Genomic DNA, 20,607 nt, shown 5'->3' with positions numbered 1-20,607 from the left:
CCTCGAGTCAAATGCCTGTTGGCACCAAATGTCAACTCCTAGGTCCCCCTAAGCTTCCATCTCTGAGTCCACTCAATTCCAACGGTGCCGAACCAGATGCTTGGTGCTGAAACACTTGGCACAAGGCTGGGTCACTTGATTCTCCAAGTGGAGCAGGCTGTTTGATGCATGCCACTTAGCATCCTTCATATTCTGAGCCATTCCGCTTTTGAGTTCTTCCTCAAAGGTTGGTGAGCAGAAGAAAAATTGGGCAGAGAGGTCTCAAAGGCCTGTAGATGGACCTCTGGGGACTATTGCACTAACTGCCATGGATAGAAGGCAAAGCTAACCTTCAGACTCAGCTGCTTTAGGGGTCAGACAGCAGTTTTCAGAATCCCTCTGTTCTAGAAGCCATGCATCGAAGGTGACTGGCGCTAAGCTTCTGCTGGACATGTTGCACAGTGTCTCCATGCTCATGTATTCAGGGCTTGATGCTCAGAACAAGTTGGGTGAGTAATATCTCCGTCAACTCTGGGGCCTCTCTATTGGTTTTGGTACTGGAGAATGGGATACTTCATTCAGCACATAAGTGCCACCAGTAGCTGATATAACCCTATTGTCCTTAAGTGCTAGATTGGTGGATTTAGTCTTGTTTAATTCTGCAAAATTAGATTCAAGCTTTGGTAACATCCCTGAACAGAGGGTCTTGATTTTCAAAACATTTACATGTATAAAACCTAGTTTGTGTGTGCAATGGCTCTTACAAAATAGACCAGGGCTCTGTGCATACAAAAATATCTGCAGAGGGGTGTCCCCGGGGTGGGGGGGAAGAAGAGATAGAGCAGTTAGAACTTACATGCATGCTTTTTGATCTGAAAAACTATGGGCCTGATTTTAAAAAGCATTTACATGCTTAAAACGGGATTTTATGCGAGTATAAATGCACTTTATTTGAGGAGAGATTGAAGAATATAAATATGTACACCCTGGAGGAAAGGAGGAGCAGAGGTGATATGATACAGACTTTCAGATACTTGAAAGGTTTTAATGATCCAAAGACAACGACAAACCTTTTCCATAGGAAAAAAATCAGCAGAACCAGGGGTCACGATTTGAAGCTCCAGGGAGGAAGATTCAGAACCAATGTCAGGAAGTATTTCTTCACGGAGAGGGTGGTGGATGCCTGGAATGCCCTTCCGAAGGAAGTGGTGAAGACCAGAACTGTGAAGGACTTCAAAGGGGCGTGGGATAAACACTGTGGATCCATAAAATCAAGAGGCCGTCAATAAAGAGTGGGTGGCTAGCCAGAATGACGGCTACTGCCTGGAGACAATACCCTTATTCAATAAACATACACATGGTTACTGTGACTCCAACATCGCTCTAAGCTACAACAGCAAGAGGAAATGTGGAAAAAAGGATTCGCACTCACAAAGTGGGGAGTAGCTGGCTTGTTACGGCGGTTACTACCCCAAACCAAATAAGCCTGATACTTCACTTTCAATGCATATCCAGCATAGCTCTCTGCTTCAATGGCAGGGGAGAAGAAAAACTGATACTTCACGCATATCCAGCATAGCTCTCTGCTTCAACGGCAGGGGAGAAGAAAAACTGATACTTCACGCATATCCAGCATAGCTCTCTGCTTCAACGGCAGGGGAGAAGAAAAACTGATACTTCACGCATATCCAGCATAGCTCTCTGCTTCAACAGAAGGGAAGAAGAAAAAAGGATTCGCACTCACAAAGCGGGGAGTAGCTGGCTTGTTACGGCGGTTACTACCCCAAACCAAATAAGCCTGATACTTCACTTTCAATGCATATCCTGCTTCAACGGCAGGGGAGAAGAAAAACTGATACTTCACGCATATCCAGCATAGCTCTCTGCTTCAACGGCAGGGGAGAAGAAAAACTGATACTACACGCATATCCAGCATAGCTCCCTGCTTCAACGGCAGGGGAGAAGAAAAACAACCAATAAGGGCTGAATAACACAGTCTGGGTAAAACAAATAAGCATGGGTGTAGCTTGCTTATTGCGGTGGTTACTTCCCCTACTACCCATAACTAATCAAGCTTGATATTTCACTTGGTTGCAGCTCCATCACTGCTCTCTACATTAATGGTGGGGGTGGAAGGGAAATAGAACCAAAGAGCTAAGAGAAACAGATAAGTATGAGAAAAAAATGTGAAGCTTGCTGGGCAGACTGGATGGGCCGTTTGGTCTTCTTCTGCCGTCATTTCTATGTTTCTATGTATGTGGGCTTTTGGAAATTGCTACAACATATGCCATTGAATTATCCATAGGATTTACTCATGAAAGTGCACTTAATGTGGGTAAATGGACTTTGAAAATTTCTACAATAGTAAGATACATTTACACGCATAACTACTTTGAAAGTTACCTCCTTAAAGATGAATTTTAAAAGCCTGATACGTGCTGAAATTAGGGGATGCATGAATATGTTAGGCTGGTGCACCGAACACATTTTAAAAGTCACCCGGATATGCCTGTACTCGCTGCTGCGCGCACAAATGAAAAGTTCAAAAAAGGGGCAGGGAATGGGCATGGTATGAGCATTCCTGGATTTAGACTTGAAATCAGCACGTAAATACTTACGTGCACCAGGCCCTCTGCCTTTATTTCTACTATGAATGACGTGTAACAAACAAAAAAATCTAGTCAGATCAGCACAGTTTTAAGGGTCGGGTCCAACAGGGGGAAGGAAGGGTATTAAATTAGGGGTTTTTGGAAATCCTCTCTCTTAACTAGGCAAACTGTAAAAAAAAAACCTGGGAAAACTGGCAATGGCATTGGCACGTGTACCTTTTAAAATTCCCCCATTTATGCGGTAGAATTGGCATTTGTGCCTATAAGTCCACTTAAAACTGCACACACGTGCATGTGGTCAGGCTTTTTTATAACATGCGTGTCTATGTAATAAAATGGCTGCATACCTGGCCACCGACAAACGTGCGCACATGGCCGCCCCTGCATGCAGCTATGAAAGTTATCGTCCCTGTGCATATGGTAGCCTGCATAAGATACACTTCCTTTTTGGAGAAGTGTGTGGTAAAAGTACTTTTACCCTCAAGTTATCTGCAGACTTTAGCCCTACCCACACCATTATAAAATCACTTTCTCTAAGCAGACTTCATGTTGACCTGTGACTGATATCTTTTGTTTGAAATTAGGACAAAACGTGAAGCCACTGGCCTTCTTCTATGACACAGTGTGAAAAATAATCAATGCCAAAATTGATTATTTTAACAAAGACTAGTTGAGAAAAAAACAGTAGGGTAGCCTATCCCAGACAGTCCTTGCTAAATTGGCAGGCATGCAGACAGAATCAAAACAAAAAAAAGAAAATTTTGAAAATGGCACAAAACATAACTGGTCTCAAGTAAAATAGTGAAAAGGTCACTGAAGCACACTGCAGCCCAAAAAATCAGCAACGCTGAAGAAAAAAAAAAGACTTAAAAATTAGTGGACTAAAAGTCTGCTCCTTGGACGGAAAGAGGCAAACTGACGCAACCTCTGTGGTTTTGGTAATGCGGGAACGCCTTGACATTCTCAGAAGTGTTTATAAGCACACTCTAGAAAATTTCTGGAAAAGAGATGACATCAATCATGTGTCAAGGGTAATCTGCTTGTCTTCAGAGAAAATATAGTTTTTTTTTCCTATATTCAATCCTTTCATTCAGATTATTTTCATAGTTCCTAGCTGACTTTTTGCCATAATAGTAGACAATAAAATAACTTGGCAATATGTTTAGATAGTTTGGAAGATATCTTTAACAATAAGGTTTGGATTTTAATTGCATAAAAAGTTTTGGGGGAACAAGATGGCTGCTCATTGAGAAACATGCTAAGAATTCTCCTCTCTCCAATTACCATTTCTTCTTTGTTACCTTTTCTCTCAATGCCTCACACTGGCACGGATGGCGTGGAAACTGGTGCTTCTCAGAGTAGAGGTGAAACTGTGAATGTTTTGGCCGGTAAACTCACATTGAATAAACCCCCTGAGATTACTTTGGAAGCACTTTCGAATGCCTTAGCAACTCTTGATACTTCAATTTCATCTCTAACTAAAGTTATCCTGGAAACTAACAATCACACTCTTCTTAATTCTAATTTACTTTCATCGCATGGCACTAAGGACGTCATTTATCAAAGTGCTATATGTCGTTTTCACATGCGTTGAGGCGTTTTTGCATGCGAAAAGCACCTTTAACGCATGGAAAACACCATAACGCATGGTTCAATGCAAATTAGGAAAAGGGGAGGAGTTTGGGGCAGGATTTCTGGCCAAGTGGGCTGGCTTCACAATTTGCCTGGGTAACATCAAGTTAGGTTGAGAGAACACTGCACAAATCTCATCTTTGGGTGAGTTTCCTCACTCCGAAGGACATAAAATCTTCACAAGAGTGCACTGTTCTGTTCGTATGTTGCACTCTGCATGTCAAAGTGGCCCCTAACCCCTACACTAATATCTAAACCTCACCTCGAATAGGTAGGTGGGCCTCCAATAGAGGTATAAATATCTACCTAGTATGAGGGCCTTATAGCTAGCTAGTCAGTCTCTCTCTCTCTTCTCCCCCCCCCCCCAAGTGGTTGTAGGTAGGAACTGCAACAATTGTGGTACTCACCGCAAAGTGCGAAAAAATTATCACAGTCTGCGGTAATACCTATGCGAAGTGCTAAGATAAGCTGTTTATCGCGAAGTGTGCTATTACCATAAAACACGCCGCTTTTCCTATCGCATGTGATATTTAGTGCATTTTGATAAATCCAGGCCTAAGTTTGATGTTCTGGACACTCGAGTTTCTGCATTAGGAAATGTTCAGCAAACTCTGGTTCAGCTTCAAGAAGCTGGAGAATATTGAAAATTCTCTTTGAAGTCTTAATTTGAGGATATTAAATTTTCCTCCTTTAGACCTGTTTAGGAATTATATTTCTCAAGATTTGAAAATTCTTAATGCAGCAATGCCTGTAATAACTAAGGCATATTATTTACCTCAAGCAGATGTTCCAGATGGAAATTTACCTCAGGATACTTCTTTGGATCTTCCTAGTACTCTTGAAACTTCGCAGTCTACAGAAATTTCACAAAGAAGAACTCTTTTGGTGACTTTTGCTTTTTCCTTTGATCGTAATAATGTTCTCAAATTTTTCTTTTGCAATCGTTCCTTATACTACAGGCAAAAATAATGGATATATCCAGATGTCACTAGGGCCACACAACTTTGTAGGAAAACATTTCTCTATGCGTTCCAAAGTTATATCTAAGGGGGGTTTATTTGTTTTACGATACCCTTGTAAGTGTAATATCAAGCTTTTTGATGTCAATTATATATTTTACGAACCGTCTCAACTTCAGACACTATTACTGTCCGGCTATATTTATAAAGTTATACTGGCGATTTTTTTTCTCAATATTCTTTTTTCTTTATTTCATGGTGTAATATATTCATTCATTTTTCTTTGTTTCCCATCATTTTCCTTTAACCTTAAGAGGATACTTGAATCTTTACTTTTTTGTTTCATTGATATTGTCTTTGTATACTTGATGTATACCTCATGTTACTGTCACAAGGAATTCTCATGTTATATTGAAATGTATATAAATAAAATAAAATAAAGATTCTTCTAAAAAAAAAATATTGATGCACATATATACAATTTTGCTGGGGCATATGGACGTATGTGACCATGATCACGTATAAGACAATGAAGGCTAAATAGCCAGGAGTGCCTATTACGAAGCTCATCATTGTAAACCGCTCATCATTGTAAAAGCTCATCATTGTAAACCGCTAACTTGAAGCGATAGTTACTGTTCATTGTAAACCGGGGTGATATGTATATTATACAGGAACCTCCGGTATATAAATCCTTAAATAAATAAATAAATAAATCATTTAATATAACAAAATTATTGATTATACTTTATTTATAGGGGACCATAGTTTAATTGATCCACACACTGTATATGTGTCCATTGTCACATTATGGCCCAGTTAGTTCCAGTGAATTGGGGGGATTTCTGAGACTCTTGGCAGAAAGCTTACAGGAACTGGGGGACATCTTTACAAATTTCAAAAAGAATGGACTAGCAGCAATATTTGTAGGTGAAAGCGCCTAATGGTACCACTTAAAGACTGTATAGCTTCATATACATCTTTATTTATTTTTTCAAAACAGCAAAATTGCTTACCAAAATATATGTTCTGTGATGACAGCAGAATAATGACATGATTTCCATCTCTTGACAGTACAGATAACCATTCCAGCACTGTCTAGAAAAGCTATGTGGGCATGTGTGAGTTTCCTATGTACCTCTCAATTAGCAGTTCCCTCAGAGAAAAGGTGGAGAGAACATTTCCCACTGGGGGAAGTGATAGGCTGTGTGGCTTGTTGCTCTGTTACAAGAGAAAACGGATTATAGCAAAGCAATTTTGTTTTCTCTGATTACAAAGAGTAGCAATGTACCTACGCAGATGGGACCCTCCAGCTAAGGGTTGCTGTCAAATAAAAAGGGAAAAGATACACAGCAATCTCTACTGGGCAACCCTAAAATGTTTAGATGCAGGAAACTCCAAGTTTGTCTTTCAAATAAATATAATCTAACAAGGAAAAGAACCCAAAACCATAAAAAAGGGTCCCTAGGAAGAGGGAGCTGAGTTCTACTCCTGTAATCAGGCCTTGGAGAACAGCAGTCCAAACCTAGCAACAAGACAGGAGGCCGTGTTCAGACAGTAGTGACTGGTGAATGTGTGGACTAAAACTCCATGTTACAAGCTTGCAAATTTTCTCTAAGAGGTAGATTTTAGACTAGCAATCAGTAACATGCTTTTCTAAAGTCTAACTTGCCAATGCATAATAATGAGAGTTGCAATCTGTTACCCAATTAGAATTCATGATTTTTGTCAGTGCAAAGCCTGGTCTGTTGGGATGAAAAGAAACAAAAAGTTGGGTGCCCTTTCTATAGGCTTTAGTCTGCCCCAACAGACTGAAGGCGACAGTGGTGCCTTTCTAATCTGAGCATGTGGCTGAGGGAAGAATGTTGAAAGAACAACAGGCTGATTAGGGAGAAACCATATATGGATGTAGTGTACCGCCCTGCTCTGATGGAACAATGTAAAGTAAATAAATCAATAAGGTCTGGAGCTCGCAGAGTCTGCATGGTGAAATGACTGCCTTCAAAAATGTTTGGGATATGCATTCATTCCATTTGTTCTCAGTGGTTTGCATGCATAACTTTTACACCCAAAATTAATTTTATGCATGCAAGCAAACTTATGCATATAACATTAAATTTATGCCTGTAAACAGTAATTATGTGCATAAACTTCCAAAAACAAATGGAATGAATGGGTATTTTGGAATGATTATGGGAAATTTTAGTTTGATCCAAAAATGATGCAAACGAAAAGTTTCCCAAGCACATTCCTAAATAATGCAACATTCTAGAAGAACATGCCATACTGGTCAGACCAGGGCCGGAGGAACCACTAGGCGAGCTAGGCCTGTGCCTAGGGCGCCGAGACTTAGGGGGCGCCGCGGCAGGCAGCAGAATTTTGAAAAGGCAAAAAGTGCCCTTTCAAAATTCTGCCAGCCTCCGACTCGCCTAGGTGGAGACCAAGCGCCGAGACTTAGGGGGCGCCGTGGCAGGCAGCCAGTTCCCGACTCGCACTGCCTCCCCGCCAGTGCCACCCTCCCGACACCCCCCTAGTAGACCAGCGGAGATCCCGGGAGCGATCTGCCGCTCCCGGGGCCTCAGCTGCCATTAAGCAAAATGGCGCCGGTTACCTTCAGCCCCTACTGTGACGCCTAGATCTCTTTCTTGGGTGGTAGCTCCTAATATGGAACCAAACTGTGTAACTATAGCATGGGTTATTTTTCCCTTTATGCATCACCCTGCACTTATCCACATTAAATTTCATCTGCCATTTGGATGCCCAATTTTCCAGTCTCACAAGGTCTTCCTGCAATTTATCAAAATCCGCTTGTGATTTAACTACTCTGAATAATTTTGTATCATCTGCAAATTTGAATACCTCACTCGTCGTATTCCTTTCCAGATCATTTATAAATATATTGAAAAGCACAGGTCCCAATTCAGATCCCTGAGGCACTCCACTGCCCACGCCCCTCCACTGAGAAAACTGTCCATTTAATCCTACTCTGTTTCCTGTCTTTTAGCCAGTTTGTACTCCACGAAAGGACATCACCACCTATCCCATGACTTTTTACTTTTCCTAGAAGCCTCTCATGAAGAACTTTGTCAAATGCCTTCTGAAAATCCAAATACACTACATCTACCGGTTCACCTTTATCTACATGTTTATTAACTCCTTCAAAAAAGTGAAGCAGATTTGTGAGGCCAGACTTGCCTTGGGTAAAGCCATGCTGACTTTATTCCATTATTTATTTAAAATCTTTTTTATACCGTCATTAAGTTAAATACCATCACAACGGTTTACAGGAAGGAACATAAATTAAGGTTGCTTAATGTACATACATTCTACTTAGGTGCCATAAAGATTCGGTAACAATTTTGTGATCAATATTATTTGGTGAAAGTGATAAATCATGTCCTTTTATACAGGTTTCATTCTAGCTTACCGGTTTAGTTTATAAATTGAATATTTCTTCTATGTTAACAGTGTGATAAAATAATAAAAGCGCACATATCGATTTAAGTGTTTGTGCGGGTTTTCTACTGCCTGCTCCCTTCTATTTTCTATTCTCTTTGTGATAGACTTATTTAAAAAGCCAGGTTTTTAAACTCTTTTTAAAACTTTTGAGATCTCTTTGTAATCTGATCTCAAGTGGCATGGTGTTCCATAGTATAGGTCCTGCCAGTGATAATGCTCTTTCTTTAACTTGTGTTAGCCTTGCTGTTTTGACAGAGGGAATGGTTAGTAGTGCTTTATTAGTTGATCTCAGGTTTCTATGTGGGACATGTACCCGTAGTGCTGTGTTCAACCATTCTGCTTTCTATATGTTCTGTGATTTTGATATTTAGAACACTTTCCACTATTTTTCCTGGCACTGAAGTCAGGCTCACTGGCCTATAGTTTCCCGGATCGTCCCTGTAGCCCTTTTTAAATATTCGGGTTACATTAGCCACCCTCGAGTCTTCAGATACAATGGATGATTTTAATGATAGGTTACAAGTTTTGACTAATAGATCTGAAATTTCATTTTTTAGTTCCTTCAGAACCCTGGGGTGTATACCATGCGGTCCAGGTGATTTACTACTCTTCAGTTTGTCAATCAGGCCTACCACATCTTCTAGGTTAACCGTGATTTGATTCAGTCCATCTGAATCATTACCAGTGAAAACCTTCTCCAGAACGGGTATCTCTCCAACATCCTCTTCAGTAAACACCGAAGCAAAGAAATAGTTTAATCTTTCTGCGATGGCCTTATCTTCTTTAAGTGCCCCTTTAAGCCCTCGATCATCTAACGGTCCAACTGACTCCCCTCACAGGCGTTCTACTTCGGATATATTTTAAAAAGTTTTTACTGTGAGATTTTGCCTCTACAGCCAACTTCTTTTCAAATTCTCTCTTAGCCTGTCTTATCAATGTCCAGATCAGGTACTTGAGATCACAAAAATAGGGATGCTCAAAAAGGGATTTTCTTAGCTAGAATGGAACCATGTTGATGCCCCATGACCTTATGGAAGGCAGTAGGAAATGTTTCAAGTGAAGGAAGCCCTACATAAACCAGATAATTAAAGACTGCACAGAAATTGGGTTTTGTTCTACAAGATGGTGATAAGCAGTAGTTATACTAAGGTAAACCCCCAAGTTGGTTCAAGAGACCAGATTCAGATATAGAACTTGGCCTTGCTATGTGGAAAACTTTCCTCCCATCTTGGGCAAGAGAGATGTTAATCTTCCTCTTCTGACTTCAGGGCTTAAGGAGGCAAATACATTCTATACTAGCTCCGATAACTGAGCTCCCACATATGCAGGCTTTATAGCCTTTGGATTTTCCATGCTTTTTGGTCTCTTATTTTACTTTGATTTTTTTCTTAAGAACTTAAAATGTCTGTTTAAAGGGATGCTGAGGTAGCAGCAGAAAAAACTTCAAAGCACTAAGGTAGATAGATTAATTAAGCCCAAAGTTAGAAAAAATTCAAGAGAGAGCATGGGACACATCTGTGTGGTAACCAGCTGAAGAAAGACGGAGGGCTCACAAGGCAACGTGCATGAGTGGGAACTCCCGCACATGCTCAGTAAAGTCTTTACTGAGCTTTGAGAGCTGAGTTCATGTCAGCACCATTAGATGACATCACTCCATACATAAAAACGAATTTTTGCTTGCTTGTTAATGGAGAAATAAATCTACATTTTGGGATATCCTGGGTCTTGTTACCTGGACTGGTCGCTGAGATGGGAAGTTGGGCTTTATGGACCTAAATCTGACACAGCATGGCATAATTTATGTTGTTATATTTAAATTCCCTAATGTAGTCTTAAAAAAATTCAACATTAGCATTGCCAGACACACACACACACACACACTTTTTGTTTTATAAGTAGTCTAAGCCCCTTTCAAATATGTAGTGAGTGATTTCACTATATGATTCATCTAAACAGTGACCGAATTATGAATAATGCTTATGAAAGATGTGTGAATTTTTAGCAACAAAGGTTGAAGCCCTGACAAATGGGTACTAATGCTCTTTAGTTTCAAACTTGTACTAATTCAACCATTTTTCTGTATATGTTGCCATGGGTCCAATATCGTGGTAATTTTATAACAGGCCACATAAATTTGTGGGCAGTTAAAGACCTAAGTCACACCAATTTTCAAAGCAAGCTTGTGTGCATAAGTTTGCTTTGAAAATTATACACCAAAACTACTTACAGAAAATTACACCTGCCTCTTGTGTGGGGAAAGTTTTCAGGGGAAATTTATGTGCATTATTTGCAAAATCTAAAGTATGCGCATAAATGCAAACCGTGCTCTGATGCTGCCCCCAGAATGTCTCTGCCCGATATGCTTTAAATGATTTTATTTATTTATTTATAAAATTATGGTTATTTAACGTGTAAATGTGTAATTTTATGTGCATATCTGTTGGGAATTTTCTAAAGGGCCCTTTGTGGGTAAATCATTGTTTACCCACAGAAGTCCCTTTGAAAATTACCATCCCTTAATGCATGTACTTGTCTGCTTTTTTATTATGGAAAAAAATGCCTGCTCATTCAATGACTACTTGTTCACATGAATATAGCAATTTTATATTTAAAAAATCTTGTTCCCTCTTAGTGAGTCCTCCCCCTCATGGAGATTGGTTTAAAAGCACTGGCTGTACAATCTTTAAAAAGAAAAAAAATATCTGCCATTCCTGCTCACAATCCTGTAGCAGATTTGTTTACAGTCTATTTGAAAACTGCAGAACAGCTAAAGCCAGTCTCAAGTATTTTTGGGCTATTATCACTAGTACAATAAGCACTTCCCCCAGGATCCTTTTTCATTCATTTTAAAGGACAAGGGGACCCACACAATGGACAGTGACACTTTAATGTACACTATTTGAAATAACTTCAGTGGTGTCTATTTAGCTGATCAGTGGTTTCATATTTCATCGGCCTAAGGCCTCCAGAAAGATAACATCAAACTACCTAGATGCAGCTTGAAGGCTATTTGCAAGACTTGAAAATTCAACACAACGTTTCTGAGTCCATCTCTCAACTCTTGGAGGATATAGGCCATAGTTTTCCTGTTTGTCATGCTTACAAACAGTGCACTGATCCTAACAGTAGAACCTTCAGACTTGTTTACTCCTACTGGCTTAATAACTGGCAATTTCAGATGAATACAAAAAATACACCAACACACAACTTAACATGATATACTATAAAAATGTATGTTTAGATGTGATTAAAAAAAACAAATTCTGAAGAAGCCATTTGTATTTATACCATGAATAAGTTCCCTACAATGGCTGAAGATCCATGGCTGAATTTAAGATGGTTTGGTTTAATCCAGAAAACAAAGCAAATTAAAAACAACAAAAAAGAAAGCTAGGACAAATGTGTTGGGACACAAGCACCACATGCAAATAGACCACCACTGTAATGGACCATTAAAGAAAACCAACCTGGCTTGCACCTTCTTGTGAATTATCGCCTGAAAGTTCATCTTTCTTTTGGCTCTAGGTCAATCAGTACAACACTAAATTAGATGTAAGTAAAGTTGGAATTATACGGCAACAAAGGGAGACAAGGTTTGCTACTGTCCCGTACATGGAACACGACCAGAGATCAACAAAGTCTGTTTTTATTACAAGCCTGATTTTCTGCCAATTTATGGTAGCGTTTTTTGATATTCGATGCTTGGAAAAATCAAGGACATCTCTTGTTAGGAGAATATCTCATGACAAAGCAGATCTTTATCAATTTGTGAGGGATCATTCCATAACTCTTGAATTGTATATGCATGTATTACAATCCATGCCCTCCAGGAATCTTAGTCATACTATTCCTATAATTAATTGTAAGCAATATAAATCATTATATACATATCATCTAAATTCATAGACAAACTACGCTGAAATGTTAAGAGAAAAATATACGTTTTAATAAAATGCCTTTTTTTTTTTTTTTTTTAAGAGAAATGCAAAAAAATAGAACCTTATTTTCATTTGCAGTGAAAGTAATTTTCTTAAAAAAATGGAACATAACGATTTTGTTGATCCCCCATCTAAGGCAAATGGTGAACAGGATATTACCTGTTTTTGTTTGACAAAGACATCGTTCCACATTAACATCTCAAAATATTTTCAGTTTCACAGATGTAAATATTGCAAATGTTACATTTCATAACTACTTCAAATTTCAAAATCATTACAATAGATCTGTTCAACCTGTAGTTTACAATTTTTGATTGAGCATTCTCAGATGTCTCCCTTAACGTACACTTTGAAAACGACTGTATTTGGTAGCCAGAACTTTGCAAACTCAGCTCTGCTCTTGATTAAGATGAAAACAGCAAACATTTGAGAAATACTGTCTCTAAATAACATCGTACTGATAAAATGTAACGCAGTTTTTGCTAACCCAGTTCCCAATGCACTGGTCTTGGGTGAAATAATTCTTGATTGCTCTCGTAACGAAAAAGATTTTCTGTTACACATTTCCTTTCAGTACAAAACTTTTAGGATCTGATCTGCTAAGCTCTTTAACCACAGACACAGAGAGGGTAATTTTCAGACAGCTCGCATAGGCTAAAATCTACCAGTATGTACATTTTACCTGCTGACTTCAGCCAGAATTTTCAAAGTGGATTTATGCATGGCATGCATGCACAAAGCTGTAGCTGCTTGAAAGCAGGTTATCCCCCTTTGTGCATGGGGATTTATATACCGACTTTTAAAAAATTGAAACTATGCACGTACATTCTGCCCCACCTCTGCCCTGGAATGCCTATTTAGTATGTGCATAAAGGACAAATATTCCACACATTCTTTTACGCACATACTCACCTGAGCTATTTTCAAAGAGCCCCTTACATGCATATGTCCGTGAGGGCCTCTGAAAATTACCCCCAGAATGAGGAAAACAAGCTTTAGAAAATCAGGCCCTTAGTACTGCTTTAGACTGAAGTAATTAATTTTTCTGATTCCTAATTGCTTGAAAACTGCATCAGTGTTCCTCTACAAGATAACTTGAATTTTTTAAAAAATTATAATCAATAAATAACAGATCATTCATCAAAAACATGCATTTCAGAGACCTTTCATGTTACCTATACTCACTCAACACAATTTGAATAATTAGGCATTACTCTGTAAACTTACCTTTTTTATATAAAACAAATATAATATTTGTAATAATTTGTATAACAGGTTTATTTAAGCTCTAACTTCACTGACTCTTGGGAACTAATATGCAACAAATGCTCATATAAAGCCGAAATGTGAGTGATGCAAAGTGCTTGCCTGGCTCATAATTAGCATCTGCTCATCTATTATTCTACTACCCAGATACCATACGAGAATATTAGCAAAACTAGAAATAGTGCAGGATTATTTATCATCTCTTCTTACCCTGCCAAATTCCCTGTGAATTTTTTATATCACTTAACACTGAGTAAAAGTACAGATGGAATTTTCAATATTTTCATGCCATAAATTGAAATGAACAAAAATAATGAATACAAAGTACAGTCTTTTTTCTGTCATTGATGAGGATCAAATGAAACTGTAAAAACATTTGAAATCTAGAAACTAGCATGCAACACACATTAAGCAAATAATAACATTTCAAAACTGGCATCTTAGTTGGGCTCCCTCCTCCAACTTCCCCTGGCAGAAGAAGAGTGGCATTGCATCTGCCGCCTCCACTGGCTGGCTTCAGTCCGGCAGTTTGAAGCCATGCCGCAAACAGCTCTGGAGCACTGTGCATTTCAAACCGTCAGCGACAGGTAAGTGCCGCACGCCTCCCGCCAGTCAGGAAGAAGGGGGAGAGGGCACCCCTCGTGGATGGGGAGCGGGGACGGTGGAAGCACCCGAGCCCCTCTTTAGATGCTCGGTAACAGCATGTCTTGTGGTGGCTGCAGAGCCCCTACACCTAACTACTGATTTGCCTAGCTTGGGATGGGCTGCTGACCGGCACTTTATGTTCTGACCGGAAAATCCTGTACTTTTTTTTTTTTTTTTTTTTTTTATTTGCTAACATAATAAATTGGGTCCCTTAAAATCACTCCCTTCCAAACCATTAAGATGCTCCATATATCTATCTTTCTACTGTCCTTTTTGTTTTATTTCTTTACCTAACTTGGTACTCTCTAATTTTCTTTTTATTCACATTTATCTATCACACCCCTCAGCACTTAAAGGTGCACTCGCGTTGGTATACCATTACTTTTGCCACCACTGGCACAATCATATATTAGGATACTCCTTTCCCTACTTATAAACTATAATCTCACATTTTATCTAATCTCTTCAACCTCTTCTTGTAATTAATTTCATGTCCCTTACTAAAAGTGCCCTTAACTATGCTTTCTTCTTTATAGTACCAAGCCTCCCATGGCACATACAAACTTCTTCCAACACTTCCAGTCACTTGTTGACTTTCAGTGAACATCTCCTTCAATTCCACTCTGAACTATAATTCTCAAGCATTCTTTTCACATGCAGAGCAAATACAACAGCACATGGTTTCCAATTATACAGACTAGCAGTTAAATGTTAATCCCATATTTTTTGAGGTATGAAAAATAGAAGGGGGGAAAAGGAGAGCATCTTCATTGCCCATAGCCAATGTGCTGCTGTGGATTTAGCAAAGTCCCAGATATTTTACAGTTCTCACTCAGCACTTCAACTGAGTATGAGGAAGGTGGATGAAGGCCAAGAACTTAACTGTAAAAGCATAAATGTGTGCAAGAAGCATGGCATGTTTGGTGCAGTAATGCACAATCTAATATACATTTTGTGTGGACAGTTACCCATTTTTAAAGGACCAGATATATGCAATTAATAGTCAGTTTTACCTGCATATATCTTTTGAATATGGACATAAGTGTATTTTGCAAATGTTGTACAGGCTGTGTGTAAATATAAGGATTGCTAACAGATATAGCAGGATCCAACTGATGAACAAAGACTTCATTTATTTGAATGTAGACTGAGACAATTATGGTGTAATTAAAAACATGTTTTCTTTTAAACCAGATTCATTGTTTTTTGTTGATTCTTATGGACATGTGTGACAGAAACCTTTTTTAAAAAAGTATTTTTCTGTCTTGCTTTTCTTAAGCAAATGACTCAAAGAGGCTTATAGAAATACATTATATATTAAAATATGCAAACATCTTCCAACATTTGAATAAAATGGGAGAATGGTATTTATTCTTGACTTCCTGCTATTTCTCTGTGGTGTTGTGAAAGTTTAAGCATTCTCTGTGCGGTCTCTCTGGCTTTACTCTAGATGTGCATGATGTGATCCAGTGGTGGAGATCAGCATTCATATCTGACAAGGGATGATAATAGGAAGAGAAACTGAAATGAGGTTGAAAATATATTGCATGGCTCGAATGGTCTGCCCTCCAGTTAAGAAAACTCAGTTTATGCAGTACTTGCCATGTACTCACTCCCTATGGAGAAATACGTTTGGGCATAAAATTTTCAAAATCACCAAAGTTTGGTGGGCTGAGCCCTCTATGATTAGGAACAAACAAGCGAAGGGCAGCAAAACAAGCCGCCTTCTAACATCCACTTAAGCCTATCGAGAAACTGCTAAAGAAGCACTTTTGCTCCTTCACAGGGGCTTCAAGCTCTACTGGAAAGTGACCAAGTATTCTCTTGTTGGGATTCATGAGGAAATAACTTGATTTTAAAGTGGTCCATATTCAGACAGTTTGTCTGACTAAACTCTGGACTTAGCTGGACAAATTGGGGGTTTTAAATTTCTCACTGCATTCACCACCCCCAACTTATCCAATAAGTTTTTATCTGGATAAAACTTAGCTGCATAAGTTGGAGGCATACAGGGCAGGGCTGGCTTCTCCTGATATTCAGCTGTCAGTGTTCCCATGCCAAGGTTCAGCATACTGCGCAGTCTTGCCTCCACCGGGAGTCCTCTGCAAGACTTGGACTGATGAAGCAGCAAGGGAGGCTGTCTAACCAAGCCATGGAGGCAACAAAACAGAATCAGAAGCCAAATGTCCAATCTGGATTCTTTATTGGACAGAGACAAATATCTTTTAACAAGCCTGGCCACTCTTTCCTTGCTATTCTGCCTTGCTTTGTGGCCTATTGGCCTCTTATCTTACCCTGCAGCTTCTCTTGGCCTTCTGCCTTGCTTTGGGCCCTTCCAGGCCTTCTGGCCTTGCTCAGCAGCCTCTTAGGGGACTCCCTGCCATGCTCTGTGTCCTCCTGGGTTTTCTTCTTTTATCTTGCAGCCTCTGGGCCTACTAGGATTACCTTGTCAGCCTTGTGCCCTACTGGACTTTGTTTCCTGTTGCCTGTCTATTCCTGTCCTTGACCAGTCTTGTCCGGTCCCTGTCTCGTCCTGTCCTTACTTCTACTCTGTATCCAGCACCAACCTGTGCTCTGTACCCTGCCCTGTCTCATCCAGCCAGCTCTGTTTTGCCACCCTAATGTTCTACAGAAGACAAGTGCTACCGGTACCCAGAACCCAAGGGCTCAACCTATGGGGGAGGGGTTTGGTTAGGCAGAAGACCAGCTTTCGTCCTGACCTGCAGCTTGTACCGCCTCTGTGAATTTGCTCCCTGACTCCAGCCTGCCAGTTCTTGACATCAGCGATATTTAGATAATTCTGGTCATGCTGTGGAGCAGTCCTGAAGTTAGTGGGATATCTTTCATTTATTTGGGAATATTCAGTGGCATGGATACATTTATCAGGATAACTTACCTGGTCTGCCCACAGTTGAATATGGACCTCAAAATTGTTTTTGCCTCCCGAGGATGTTCAATACTATATTTTTAGCATTATACATCATTAAGGAGCATTTTAACCTAGCTGAATTTTGACTAGGCTGAAATCTAATCTTTACAGAACTATTTGCTGCTTGCAATGCAAAAACAAAAATTCACATGATGAGAGAAATGGAATGAAGTCAGTTCTCACTAGGAAGAGCTATTCTTCCCTTTTGGGTCTATACAAAATCTTCAAAAAATTAGAAGTAGATACGCTCTAGTCCTGAAGCTTAAAGTGTTATACTCTCAAATACAGAATAATCACTCTAGGGAAGGAGACAACCAATGAAAACTACTCATTCACAAAGTAAAAAAAAAGTGAACTACTCCCATACAAAATAAAAGGCCAGCTTTAAAATAATTGTGGCCAGTGTTCCTGGAAGAATATTTACTTACGATTTTCACTTGCATTGCCATGATTTCTTTAAAGTCTGGAGAATTAACTGCAGCTCTTTTACTGCGCGCTATTTGCCTTTTAGCTTCTTGCATCAGAAACTCCAAAAACTTTTAAGACTAATCCAGGGCAAAGCAAAGCAAACCTGAACTTTATCCCAAGGTACCTCTTTTATTGTGCAGTTCAAATGTTTTATTAAATCTGTTTTGAACTCTGAAAACTATATTTCACCAACCTTTATAAAGCTGCAATTCTGTATTTTTAACTGCTAATTTAGAGGGTAATTTTCAAACCAAACGCACTAGTGCACAGTCAGTGGGAACTTTTTATTTGTGGACTTTCCACCAATTTTCAAAGGAAAAGTATGCATGTATGCATGTATTTTCCCTTTCAAACCTGCCACAGGTACATCTGCACCTGCTTTTTTTCATGGATGCTTTTTCTACTGAAAATAATATGCGTAGATTTGAAATGCTATTGTAAATGTTATCTTCCTCCTGCAACGCTTCAACTCAATAAGGTTAAACAATGCATTGTGGAACACTGCCTGGACTTGCAGCCATATTAAGCAAAGGTAATTTTCAGACAGCTGACTTACACAGGTAAAAAAAAAAACAGACAAAAAAAAAAGAAAGGTAAACGCTGAATAATATGGTGCAAGAATAAATATGTAAGGATGTTTATACTCATTAAAACAGTATTTTTCCAGGACTGAAGCTTTTTATACATTGCTCTGCTAATGTCTCTGAAACCTGCTCTGGAGGGATCACCTATTGGGGTGGGATAGGGAGGATGAAAGGGTAATTCCTTTTCTGTGCTAAAAAAACAGTCCTTTCCTCAACCTGTACAGTTCATCAAAAGGGTGGAGTGACATTAGCAGGAAAATTTGCCCTGCCACTTCCCATGCTGTGGAAAACATGGAGGACCTTGATTTCCAAGACTGAATGTACCACTCTTCAAACACCAACTCTTTATTTGTTGGATTTCCAGTAGCCTCTCTCAGAGTAGTTCACGTTTTGCAGAATTCGGCAGCTCGCCTGGTACTAGGCAAGCAGCAGTGGGAGCATATCTCCCCGCGACTGAATGAATTACATTGGCTCCAAGTAAAATATCGTAATGACTTCAAAATTTTGGATATGGTGTTTAAGGTTCTAAAGTTAGATGGTCCATTTTATTTATTAAATTTGTTAAATCAGTATGTGGCACCCGTGCTATGCGTTCGGGTGACAAGAATTTACTGGCAATTCCAACAAGAAAGGCAGAGAGATTGAAAGAAACGCGAACAAGATGGGGCCAAACTATTGTCAGTTTGTACTCTATTAATGTTAATAGAACTCAGGAAGCAATTAAAGGCCCATCTATATAAACAGGCTGTTAAATTATAGATAACTGTATAGTTATTTGGCGATGCAAAGGAACCATTGTTGATGCTGATTCTGCTCTATTTTAATGCCTGTATGTATTTTATGATTGATTGTTTTTAAATGATGTAATCTACCTAGCATGAATGTTTTGCTATAGGCGGAATATAAGCCTTTTTAAATAAACAAACATTCATGATAAACATGAAATCCAAAAATTAATAATCAAATTAAGACAGCATTATATCCAGAGGAACTGAAAAATTCCTTCCATTTATATCTGGAAGACTTTATATGAGTGCTGTATTTTCAGTTGCTGTCTACCACCTGAGACAGAAAAGGGACCTCAACTTGTACAGGCTCTATGACAGGACTCAGAAAAAAGTTTAGAGAGAGAATGGTGCCAAACAGCTCCTGTGGGGTACTACTCCAAATAAAAAATAATTTCAGAATAGTTGGATGAAATCATGTTTAAATAAAAGAAAAATTATCAAAAAGTTTTTTCCACTCTATCCATAGCTCTTGACCCTAATAGATTCCAGTTGTAGATTCTTTTCTGGCTGCTCTTCTATTAGAACTGAAGATAAGGAAATAGAGGCTCAAAGAACATTTCCACAATTATGTATGGCTAAGAATACTTTCTTATTTTTTCAGCGCATTTCATTTTTTAGTCTGAGCAGTTCTGATGCACGTTTACTGCAGCGATGGGGCCAGTAACCAAGAAGCCTAAGTGTCTTCCTAGCCTGACCCGGCTTCTAACCTGTGACAGCGCTGCTCAGACGCTCAGGGAGAGTAGTCTTCCTCGGATTTTGCTAAGCCTGGCTCTTCCCATTTTGATGGTGAGTTGGTCACAGCCTTGACTGGGGAGACACCGGATCTTGGTTCTCCCTTGATTGGCTCCTTCACTGGCGAGGGCAGTTCTGAGAACCAGCTCCAGTTTCTTCTGGGCTTGGTCTGGATCAGTCTGCTTTTTCTTGGGTAGAATATTTTCAAGGCTTTACAAGTCTTTCTTCAGGCGCAGTCTTCCGCTTCCACCATTTCTGACTGGTTTGACCCTTAGCCGGTGGTTCCTCCCTCTTCCAGTCCTATGCTTAAGCGCTTAGGCTTGACTCGGCTCCCTGTGGGTGTTCCCGACAGGTATCCGGATTGCACTGATGAGGTTGATTCAGATTCCATGGAAAAAAATGGGGAAATTCTTCCAGGGCTGGAACCGTATCAAACCATGTTGCAGTTCGTTCATAGAGATGAACTGCTGGCCATGATTTCCCAGACCTTGAAACAGCTGGGTGTCCCTGGTTCAGATGCTATGTCAGAGCCTAGGAAGAATCCCATTTTGGTTTCCTTATGTAACGCCTCTTGTTCTCTCCTGGTGATGGATGCCATCCAGGAATTGATTGATCTGGA

General features: G+C 39.5%; 1 protein-coding gene across 4 annotated transcripts in view; it reads right to left on the bottom strand.

Annotated features, from left to right (window-relative positions):
- The window catches only part of SMARCA2 (SWI/SNF related, matrix associated, actin dependent regulator of chromatin, subfamily a, member 2), a 604,786-nt gene that overhangs the window by 186,102 nt on the left and 398,077 nt on the right, over positions 1-20,607 (bottom strand). For 3 of the 4 annotated variants that reach the window (XM_029613254.1, XM_029613280.1, XM_029613261.1), the window contains exon 27: positions 12,106-12,159. The exons of the other annotated variant lie outside the window; for it this stretch is intronic. In XM_029613254.1, coding sequence (XP_029469114.1) covers positions 12,106-12,159 — 54 coding nt within the window. The remainder of the gene's footprint in view (positions 1-12,105; positions 12,160-20,607) is intronic. 4 annotated transcript variants of the gene reach the window in all.

The sequence above is a fragment of the Rhinatrema bivittatum genome, chromosome 1, assembly GCF_901001135.1.
Source record: "Rhinatrema bivittatum chromosome 1, aRhiBiv1.1, whole genome shotgun sequence".
Lineage (NCBI taxonomy): Eukaryota > Metazoa > Chordata > Amphibia > Gymnophiona > Rhinatrematidae > Rhinatrema > Rhinatrema bivittatum.
The sequence above is the reverse complement of the archived record's forward strand: the minus strand, read 5'-3'. Positions and strand labels throughout refer to the sequence as shown.